At 41.9% G+C, this 11,801-nt stretch overlaps 1 protein-coding gene and 1 long non-coding RNA gene across 3 annotated transcripts in view; one reads left to right on the top strand and one right to left on the bottom strand.

Moving 5' to 3' along the window:
* The first annotated feature begins 3,443 nt into the window (after nt 1–3,443).
* LOC122455672 lies at nt 3,444–11,139 on the top strand. Its single transcript, XR_006274038.1, has 3 exons — nt 3,444–4,587; nt 4,826–4,884; nt 5,018–11,139. It is a non-coding gene; the product is annotated as an uncharacterized LOC122455672 (long non-coding RNA).
* Nucleotides 6,276–11,801, bottom strand: part of PPP1R2 (protein phosphatase 1 regulatory inhibitor subunit 2) — a 27,266-nt gene continuing 21,740 nt past the window's right edge. For both annotated transcript variants that reach the window (XR_005294921.1, XM_038416751.1), the window contains one exon: nt 6,276–7,785. Coding sequence is in view for 1 of the 2 variants with exons in the window: in XM_038416751.1 (XP_038272679.1) it covers nt 7,718–7,785 (68 nt within the window). In the remaining variant the exon portion in view is untranslated. The remainder of the gene's footprint in view (nt 7,786–11,801) is intronic.

Raw genomic sequence — 11,801 nt, 5'->3', positions numbered from 1 at the left:
AGTTTGCCCATGGGGAAACATCTAATGGGGGTAGTCCTAGGGGAGTTTTACTGGGATTAGTAAGAGGCCTGACTTTATTCAACGTTTTCATCAGTGATCTGGAAGTCAATATAAAATCAGTGCCAATAAAATTTTCAGATGACGAAGATTGGCAGAGTGGTAAATAATGAGGACGATCAGGATCAACTGGTAAACTGGGTCCATTAAAACAAAATGGGTTTTAGTACAGCAAAAAATAAAAGTTATATATCTAGGAACAAGAAATGTAGGTCATCCCTACAGAATACAGGCCTGGAAAGCAATGATTCTGGAAAGGATTCAGGGGTCACAGTAGACAAACAAGCAAACATGAACTCCCAGCGGCATGCTGTGGCCAAAAGGATTCATGCAATCCTTAGATACACAGAAAGAGGAGGGTAGGGATGTGGTATTTCCTCGGAATAAGGCATTGATGACACACTGGAATGCTGCATGCAGTTCTGGTGTCCATATTGTGACAAAGGTCCTCCTCTGCCTTGGTGGATCCTGCGCTTATTGGCGGATTGGCTCACCTCAGAAGTTTCCGGCAGCCCTCAGCTTGGCCACTCTTGTGACTCAAATCTGCCACTCACTCAGTTAGCCTCATCACTGGCCAGCATGGGGAAAAGGAAGAACAACGTTCCCTGCAGTCTCTGCTGATCCACCTAGTGGATCGGGGAACAGGCCAGAGACCTTCCGCTCTGGTGGAACCCACAGTCCAGGTCAACTCTTCCGGTATCAAGTAGGGAGTTGGGGGGATGGGGGAAACCCAGGCCCACCCTCTACTCGGGGTTCCAGCTGTCTACAGTGGCTCCTGTAACAGCAGCACGACAGCTGCAACTCCCTGGGCTACTTCCCCATGGCCTCCTCCCAACACCTTCTTTATCCTCACCACAGGACCTTCCTCCTAGTGTCTGATAATGCTTGTACTCCTCACTCTTCCAGTAGTACATCTTCTCACTCTCAGCTTCTTGCGTCTCTTGCTCCCAGCTCCTCGATCACACGCCACAAACTGAAGTGACCTCCTTTTTAAACCCAGGTACCCTGATTAGCCTGCCTGTCTTAATTGATTTTAGCAGCTTCTTGATAGGCTGAAAGTGTTCTAATCTGCCTGTCTGCCTTAATTGTTTCCAGAAAGTTCCTGATTGTTTTGGAACCTTCCCTGTTACCTTACTCAGGGAAAAGGGACCTACTTAACCTGGGGCTAATATATCTGCCTTCTATCATTCTCCTGTAACCATGGCCCCAAAAAGTCACAGGACATCTTGGTCAGCCTCCTCCTGGCCCTGGCTAAAATGACCATCTATAAAATCAGAGTGAGGAGGTTGGCCGACGGAATCTCCTGTGACTGCGAGGCCTATTTCCGATCCTCCGTCCGTTCACATATCCAGGCAGAGGTCCTCTGGGCAGTGCCACCGACTCCCTTGATGCCTTTGAGGAGCATTGGGCGCTGTCCGGGGTTCTCCGTTCAGTATCCCCGTCTGGTTCCCTTCATTTGAACCTTTGACCACACTCCTGTCCCTGTTATTTTATTAGTTGTCCCCCGTATTCAATTGGTTTCCAGGTCCTGTGGATCCCCCCTTTAGGCTGGGGGGGATCCTTTAGCACTTCCCAGCTGCTAATAGGATCACTCTCCTGTAGCCATCTGGCCTGAACCTGTCACAATATTTTAGAAAAGACGTTGACAAATTGGAGAAGGTACAGAAAAGAGCCACAAAAATGATTCAAGGCCTGGAGAAAATGCCTTCCAGAGAAAGACCTCAATCTGTTCAGTTTATCAGAGACTGAGAGGTGATGACCTTTATAGGGAAAAATATTAAGAATTCTTTAATCTGCAGGGAAAGTCATAACAAGAACCAAGGGCTGGAAGTTGAAGCCAGGCAAATTCAAATTAGAAATATGACACAGTGAGAGTGACTTACCCTTGGAATAAATGGCAGTAGAAAGTGGTGGATTCTCCATCTCTAGCCGTCTTCAAATCAGAACTAGATGCCTTTCAGGAAGATGCTTTAGCTAAACAAGTTATTGGGTTCAACACAGCAGTATCTGGGTGAAATGTAATGACCTGGGCTGTACAGAGGGGGACAGATGAGATTTTCTAAAGCAGCAGTTCTCAACTGGGTTCTGCAGCCCCCCAGGGGGCCTCCCCTGCTGGGCCCTGGAGTTTTTATAGCTTGTTGGGGGGGGCCTCAGAAAGAAGGTTGAGAACCCCTGGTCTGAAGTTTCCTTTGGTCTATAAATTCTATGCCTATACATGGGGCACTACCCTCCAGCGTGTCCCCCGTGGCACCTCAGGTGCACTGCACCCATACAGGTTTTTTCAGTCAATTACCCAAACTAAATTGGTTCACAACCCTTAGTGGTTCTGATTTAAGTCTTTCCACAAAGTGTAATTCACTTTATTAGCTGTTCACCCGACTCTCAGTCCATACAAGCATCCTGGCCAGCTCACACTGTGCTTGGGAGACCACCCCAACCCTCTGCCTGGAGCGGGGGTTGTACTGGGTCACCTCTCAAACAGGAGGCCCCAGCTCTCCTCTGAGCTGGGTTGTAATTTAGCTCATTGTATGGCCTTAGCTTCTCCTTCACTCTTCAGGCTGAGGATTCAGCAGGCCACCTTCTCCTGGTGTCTGCACTGCTGTGTGGGAGGAGGCAGTTCACCCCAACTGAGTGGACAAGAGGGGAGCCTTGACCCACCCACTCTGCAAGGCCCATGGCCCCAATCCCATAGGGACACAGTGACAAGATTTCCTCCCAAGCACCACTCATTCCCAGGACTGCTTCCTCTCAATATCGCCTAGGCACATGCGTGTGTTGGGTGTATATAAAGGTATCAGACCTTTCAAGATCTTAGCGGGCCATGCCTTGTGACAGGGTGGGCTGACCACCATACACATTGTTTACCCCACAAGCACCAAGGATGAGGGATTAGCCTAAGAAAAAGAATCCAGTGTGGTAGAAGGAGGCCACAATCCTCCATGCTGCCAGCAACAGCTGTAATGCTACATGATAACCAGGCAGATCCCCCACCTGCATCAACCTGCCCATAGCTAAGCAGCATGGTAGATGCAGATGTACGTACATAGGCTACCATATTGTTGGGATGGCAGAAAAGCTGCCTTACAGACCATAACTCCACCAGGTTTGGTGTAACTCAGTGAGATACTATGCCATGGGGGGGGGAGGGGGGTAACGACACTACAACACAATTACGAAGTAGGACTAAATATCCCCCCTCTCATTTGTGGAGCTGGTTGAGCTCCAACATCAATTTCAGTAGCCAGCTGTGATTCCCAGATCTTACAAAAACTGCCAATTTTCTCTTTAAAAAACCCTAAGAAGGCAGAATCTGATATTCCTAATATTAGAAGGGAGCAGTGGCAGGTATAATTTACTTTGCATCTCACATTTAAGACTGGTTGCAAAGTGGGAAAAGCCACTAAATTTGAGAAATTACTATGAAACTGCAACTATAAAAACAGGTTAAAATATTTTGAAGAAGAAGGCCTATGCAAATCAAATAGTTTAACACAAGATACTAGGCTACGAAAATAAATTTAGTTTTCAATAAACAATTCCATCAGGGGGTTAAAGCCAAAAGAGTGTTCTTAATTAACAATTTAAATGATGCTATTTGCAAATGAGCGTCTAGTATAAGGTTTATTTATAGAAACTTATTATTTCTCCAGCAACTGACATCTTGTATTCATTTTACAAACAAAAAGGTTTAAAAAATAAATGTAGAAAATACTTATCATGCAAAGTTTTGCAGAAAAGTTTCTTAGGAGCTCAATTCCCCAATCTGTAAGTAAATAGTCATAACATTCTGTCTCTGCTTTTATACACCACATTGCAGTACTCAGCACCTGACAACCACCATGATATTACAAGTCCATAAGCAATCTGACGATCTTCTTCCTATTAGACAAGCTAAGGAGACTTTTTTCCTTTTCCTCTCCTTTTCCCCACCCTCAAAAGGTGGGCTATTTTTCAATATGGCAGATTTACAACAAATGGCAGGTACCTTGTACAGTTTTTTTTTAAAAAAAACTATATATACTGCATTGCAATAATCACAAATTTTGAAACAAATTTACCTAATTTTAGCCTTTAAAATGTCTTGAGATATTGGTGTGGATAAAGCCAAGTAATCCCAGTTTCCAGATTGAAACAATTTTTAAGAAACACCAAGTTGTGCCCAAAGCAAATGAAATGAACCAACCACCAGCAATAAAACAGAAAATATATATACAATAATATTTTTATAGTGATGGCAAGTGTTAAAGATGATCCTCTATATTAAATTTTTTATCAATAAAAATACACTTACGAAAAAGATAGATTTATATTTCAGTTGAACTTATTTTATCCCTAATTGAGGTATCAGGGAGATCATGCATAGCTTATTTTTGAAGATCCCTTAGGCATCAAAGGGCCTATGTGCTCAAAACAACAAGTTACTCAAAGTTAATGAAAGCTAGGGGTGTATAAGGAATTCAAGATAACCCTTCCGCTAGGATAGTACAGCCTACCCATACCTGGTGTTTTATGGCTTGTCATGGAAAACAGGTTTCAGAGTAGCAGCCGTGTTAGTCTGTATTCTCAAAAAGAAAAGGAGTACTTGTGGCACCTTAGAGACTAACAAATTTATTAGAGCATAAGCTTTCGTGAGCTACAGCTCACTTCATCGGATGCATTCCACCAAATGCATCCGATGAAGTGAGCTGTAGCTCACGAAAGCTTATGCTCTAATAAATTTGTTAGTCTCTAAGGTGCCACAAGTACTCCTTTTCTTCATGGAAAACAGATTCTTTTTAAGATCTACCTTTGTTTACTGAAAAGTAAACAATGTGTGTGTATATAAAGGTTTCAGAGTAGCAGCTGTGTTAGTCTGTATTCGCAAAAAGAAAATGAGTACTTGTGGCACCTTAGAGACTCAAATAAATTTGTTAGTCTTTAAGGTGCCACAAGTACTCCTTTTCTTTTTGTGTATATAAAGAAAATCCTGCCCAGGTAGTACTGAGGATGCTAACAGCAGCATCCCCTTGGGGCATTGGCTGTAAATGAGATTCTGTACAAGCTAGAATGGAAAGGGGGGCAGCGGGGAGGAGGGGGGCAAAAGAGAACAAGTGGCTTTAACTGCTCGCTCTTTGGCCCAATCTAGTCTATAGAAACTGCCACGTTTGACACTGAGTGATAGATAGCACATGCAGCATTGAAACTGTAGCTTTACTGCTATGGAGCGGGTCAACACCATTCAGCAGCTGTTTAGCTCCTTTCTTGTAACTGGACAGTTTGTTCATAACTGATGTTAACCCCTCCACATAGCAGCACTGTAAATCTAACAAACCAACAATATAAATGGCCACATTTAGGAAGACAAGCACAGCAAAGAACTCCAACAGCCACATCCTGGCTCTTGTTTTGGCAGTGGGAGGAGTGGGGAGGTGAAGGAAGAGAACGCCATCCTTCATGGACGCAGGTGTCTAGCAGTTAGTGCTTTCTTATATAAACAGATGCTAAAAATTCTCATCTGTCAAGAGAACTGGAGAAGGTCTAATCCTTGAGTGCTATGTGCCCTTCAAACTCCTGTAGTTAATCAAGCCAATGGATGTCAGCTCCCACTAATCACCTCACCTCTCATGGGAGCCCCAGCATCTCTCATGATTCAGCCAAAAGTGACCAGAATCAAGTTTCAATCAATATTTGTGCAACATGATCAAAAAAAAAAAAAAAAAAAAAAAAAAAAAGATTGACTGGAAAAACTGTAGCAAATAAATCAACTATTTTTCATATAATCAAGCAAAAACAGATGGCTCACACAATCTCTCCTTACTTCCAATTAATGGAAGAGACAATTACAACCAGAAATCAAATCAGGCCTCCACCAAAATTATGAGATTTTTGATTGCCTTTTCATGATTGAGCCTTTAGGAGTCACGTTTTCAAATTTTTACTCTGCAACCATGATGGCTAGAAATGTTTTTATTAATCAATAATGAAAGTTGAGACTCTCACCAGTCACACAAATCCAGGAGCTGGGGCTAAGAAATACTAAATATAAGAGCTGGCAACACAGTTATCTACAAAATGGGACATTAACCAGAGACTTAGGAATCCACACACTAATTTGATATAGCTCATCCCCACACTTTTGGCAGAAGATTCAGTCTACTGAAACATTCCACATGATTATGTTTTTCCAGTGATAAATATGGCATTCTAGTGTTTCAGAAAAGCTCACACGCGAGTTCAAATTAATTGTAAAGTAACTTTTTCATTCTTTTATTCAGACTTCATAAATACATTTTGGACAGGAAGTCATTTTAAAATAGGTCCGTATAATTACAGACGTTTAGAACGTATCTGATTTAATTCAAATTTAAGAGAAATACAGACATAATTGGAATACAAAATATTTCATGACCAACCCACAGCTTTAAGAGTACATCATTTGCAGAATAAAACCAAGTACTACTCTGAATACCAGTACATCCACACCATAGTCAAGATCTTTTGAGTGGGATGTTATTGTTTACAGTAATCTGTAGGTTCAGTACTCTCTCTCCATCAGGGCTATAGAACCACACTGTTAACAGCACAAAAATTATACATTATAGGACAATCTCCCTTCTATTCTTCCAAATAGCTTTCATCTTACAAAAGCAGCTGCTGCAAGTTACATTGGATCAGGAAACTTCTAAACCAGTGGTTTTCAATATACAGATTACAAGTCCCAAGAAGGAATTAGGTCATCAGCAGTTACTAGGCGGAGTGGAAGGCTGGCACGATACAAAGCTACACCATTCCATCTCCATAGCACTGAAGTAGATTTGCTCAGACAAATACTTATCCTCAGATGCTAGCAGCATGAGTTCACATCACAGCAAGTCAGAAGGTGCAAAGGATTTTAAGGCAGATCTTAAAGGAAATCAGTAGAGTGACATTTGGGGGGCCTGAGGGGGAAAATACTGGAGAGAAGTTTTGAGATCTGAACAGACAAATAAGGAAAGTTCCAAAACCCATTCATCCCCAAGGGAAGAGATCATCACAATTAGATGCAAAATCAAGGTCTGCACATCTCTAGTGTACAAATATCCCACCAGTTGTTAGTGTTGTCTTAGTCAGGAACTAGTAACCGATTCAAAACAGATTTTTTTTTAGACCACAAAAATAATGCAGCTCTTCTCTTATAAAGATTGAGAAAATAGGAGTCATGACATACCTTCTTCTAGAGTAACAGGTCAAAAAAATTCTACAAAAAGTTATGCTACTAAAATCATCCCTTTTTAACTGCTAAATTCACCTGCTAGTACATATCAACCTGCTTGCTGTACTGCTTGGTTCTTGAATTCCAAAACCCTTCTACTACAAGAGATACCACCACATCTAGAACAGTGTCAAATAAATAATCAACAATACAAAAGATACTGATTTTTTGTATGTTTTAAAGCACGTGGTGACAATATGCGCTATGCAATTTAATTTGTCTCAAATTTCTGGTTTGATGGATTATGAAGTTGTACTCTCCATGAAATACTAGGCACAAGAATAACCAGTTAGGCAGCTTTTCTGCCTAATATACGAGTCTCTAAAGTTAACATTCTTGGCAATACAACACTATAACTGACATGCCTCTCAATACTTAAGAGTCGCAAAACCATGAAGCATTGTATAAGTTTGTAGCTTTGACAAGCAGTTACAGTTCTGGACAGATCTCTTCTATGTTGTCCACTCTATTCTCCAGCTGGTCACTAGTAGCATGTGCTGTATAACAGAAAAAAGGAGAGAGAGAGATTACAAAACAGATTTAAATAAATATTCATGATTTGAACCACATGCACTAACAAGGCATTCCTTCGTTGCCACAAAGAGCAGAGGTAACATTTGGCAACCCTGAAACATACTTGACTCAGGGTACGTCTACACTGCAATGTAAGCCCAGGGTTTGAACTCAGACTCAAGCCTACCCCGCCCCCTTCCATCTACATACAAATTGTGCTAATCCAGGGTCCCAGGATCCCACCAGCGTGGAGGGTCCAAGCCCAAGTCAAATCAGGACCCAGGTTCAAGCCTTTTACTTTGCAGTGTAGATGCAGCAAATGAGAGTAGATTATCAAGCCCTAGGGTTAACAAACCCAAGATCTGTTACCTCAAGTTGTACTAACCGTGGGCTTGTATTGAAGTGTAGACATACCCTCTGCAACCTGCATTTTTTTCTGGGACCTCAGCCACTACCAAAACCCTCCCAAATAGTTCACTTTATTTTCTCCTAAAATGCTGAAAAAACAGAACCTCTTAGCACAGGGATGGCCAACCTGTGGATCCAGAGCCACATGCGGCTCTTCAGAAGTTAATATGCGGCTCCTTGTATAGGCACCAACATCGGGGCTGGAGCTACAGGCACCAACTTTCCAATGTGCAGAGGTGCTCACTGCTCAATCCCTGGCTCTGCCACAGGCTCTGGTCCCATTCCACCCCTTCCCGCGCCCTCCCCTGAGTCTGCTATGCCTTCGCTCCTCCCCTTACCCCTCCGAGCCTCCTGCAGGCCAGGAAACAGCTGATCGGGAGGTGTGGGGAGGGAGGGGAAGCTGCTGACTGGTGGGGCTGCTGGTGGGCAGGAAGTGCTGGGAGCGGGGGGGAGCGCTGATGGGGGGCTGCTGATGCATTACTGTGGCACTTTGGCAATGTACACTGGCAAATTTTGGCTCCTTCTCAGGGTCAGGTTGGCCACCCTTGTTTTCGCACATACAAAGCATGTGAGAACACAGGATCCTTGCTGCACTACGTGGGACCCTGATATATCCTACAAAATTTCTGAGAAGCTACTCATTTGCAGAGCCCAACATACAAAATTCCTGAAACACAGGCACACTCATCCCTTTTTAGCTCAATCTTTAACCCTGGGTGGACCCTCCTATAGAGAGTTTTGAAATAAAGCAGCATAGCACTACAGTGAAATGCTGCAGAAGTATAGTTACAATTAACACATGCCCTCAATTGCTATTTCAGCCTCATCATGCTATATGAATTAAAGAAACTAGCACATTACTCATGACTTCTAAGATTTTCCTTAAAGGATTTCTGAATCAGACACACCCAAATTTCAGCTCCATACAGTATTACTGAAGAAACTTTTGCATTGAACACACACAATACATCAAAAGAATGATCTTATTCCAACCCTATAAGTAACTGTAAAACCATCTTGCAAATCCCAGAGAGCTTAAGAGAACACCAAAAAACAATGCTTCCCACTTATCTTGGCAGAATGCAGTCCTAAAGTATTTTTATGCAGCCCAAGTATTAATTGGTTCAAAGCAACTGTCTAGTGGCTAGAACAAACAAGGAAACTTAGAAACAAGAATAAGAACTTTTGTCTTTGATAAATTATTTGAAGAGCCCAATTTAAAAGGTATCGGGGAAAGTGTTAACAGCCTCCAAATGCCAAAAGGAGTCTGAGATACAAGGATAAAGTCTTTTGAGCAACCAAATGGGGGAGTGATGATATCCATTGTGGCACAGATATAAACTTTAAAAAAGAAAGGCTCCCCACACCCTGACCCCTTTGCTACAGGAAAAGGATTAGTCAAGCTGCCAGCACAGCCACATCTAACCTAAAAAACCTTGCTACAGAGCAAAGCTCTGACTACAGTCACTAAACTAAATTTTCCACAGCTTCATGAATTCCATACAACAGAAGTTTGTGACTCAGTCCTGGGCAGATTTTAGATCTATAAAATAAAGTTTCCTGTGCTTAATAGGTTATGCAAAACAATACAGTGGTAAACTTCAGCAAGGACAGAAGCTTAACTAGGGGCCCTACTGTTTCTGGAGGGAAATCAATGAACAATTGCACTGGGAGCTGCTTATATGGCACCCAGTTCTACCCAGGTCTTTGATCTGCGCAGGGGAGATTTCAGAGGGCACACAGCACAACTGTGGTTTTCCCATTTTATCATTGGTATGAGTATTTTGGACCTAAAATTTCCTATCCCTGAGTCAGTCAAGCCAAATGTTCTCAAGTCCACTTTTTTGAAAAAACACCCACAAATGCAGAGGGAAGAATCTGTTGTGAAAAGTCTGTGTTCCTTCCTAAATGGATATAAAACCTAGTTAAGCAAATTTTATCTCCTTTACATTTAAAAAGCCTGTACAAGATTTTTTAACTTTGTTTCCTCTTGCACTCAAATCGGAGTTGAGAGTTGATTTGGTTGGATTTAACCAGGTAGCAAAGAGATCAGTCTACGTTTCATATAAAGTGGCTTCAAAATGACTGACCAAAATCTACAACACCAGAAGCCAAAAGATTATTTTTTAACAACTGAACTCGAGCCTTTGCTAGTTTGTTAATAGAATGAGTCAACTGTGAAATACACTAATTCTTCCCCTAAAAAGAGCAGGGGGGGGAAATCAGTTGAACTCATATGTAGTATAAGATGGATGCAATAGAAAAATCTTAACAGAATAAAGTGAAATAGACAAAGGCAATACTGTTTGTTTTATATCCTTTCTGATTATAGTACAGAAGAGAAAGAGATCATGACCTGGCCTAACAAACACCTTCTGTATGAAAAATTTAACTCAGTTGTTAGGATCAATCAATATTCCCCATTTCTAGCTGGAAAACTGGTCTCCCTGGAACATAGTCCCTGGGGAGCGATAAAACCCATTTTGGATGAGAATTACAAAAAAGAAGATGCCCCAACTGGATCCTATGCTTACTTAACATTTCCCTCAGAAGGAACTATCAGAGCCCCACAAAGGGATAAAAGACATCTCCAGAATCAGTGTCCTGCTCAGAACCCAAACAAGCACTGAAGTTACAATCTATAAATCAATCAGTTGGGCAAACAGTCCATGAGGTAAAAATTCTCTCCTACAGATGATCGCAAAGGAAGTTTGTCTCAGGAAGCAGATACCAGTTTACTGACATCCAGGGAACCTTATCTTGTCTGAGGACCCTAACCAACAAACAGAAGCTATAAAGAGAGAGCAGACAGGGCAATTCAGAAGGAACTGAAGTAATGCAGTATATAATCCTAAAGCAAACCTACACAACTATTAACACCATGCTTTGCATTTAAAAAAACAAAAAAACTAAAAACAAACAAAAACAAACATGACAAGGATAACCAGAATACCTGAAAGCAGGGTCACTTGACACCAGAAAGGAATGATTTAACAGTCTGGCCCACAAACGCACAACATTCAAGGACAGAACAGGAAGGCACAAATGTACATTAAGTGATCTGGCTGTTACTGAATTGGATTGACTACCTTCATCTCTCTCAGATAATTGTAGGTTGTGAGAGATCTTATACACTGACAAGGGCAACTCTTCAATTAGCAGGACCTAGGATGGAGCTTGAGTAAGACCAATATCTCTTTAAGACCTCTGTTCTGGTGACAATTTCCTCACCTTTTGACAATGCAGAAAAAGGACTGGTAGGGTTAAAACTCATTAGTCTAGGATAAAACAGAAGGGCAGGAATCCTCAAGGGAAGGAAGAGAGCATAGGGTGGAAGTGGTATAAAAAAAGGATGAAGGGATAGTCATGAACATAATGTCACATGTTTGCCAATGGACTCTGCCATTGCCTGGAGTCCTAATCAAGAGGAAATGTTGAAGACACCATTTTACTCAGCTTTTTCACAAAAGCACAGATGAATAGTCCAGATCTTCACACATAAATATAACTGAATCAGCTTCTTAAGATAGAGACTTTGGGCAGCCAAATCATTCCCCACAGGAGAGTAAGAGACACTCCACGCTTACATACC

The sequence above is a fragment of the Dermochelys coriacea genome, chromosome 9, assembly GCF_009764565.3.
Source record: "Dermochelys coriacea isolate rDerCor1 chromosome 9, rDerCor1.pri.v4, whole genome shotgun sequence".
Taxonomy (NCBI): domain Eukaryota; kingdom Metazoa; phylum Chordata; order Testudines; family Dermochelyidae; genus Dermochelys; species Dermochelys coriacea.
Note: the sequence above shows the minus strand (reverse complement) of the source record. Positions and strands in the feature narration are given on the sequence as shown.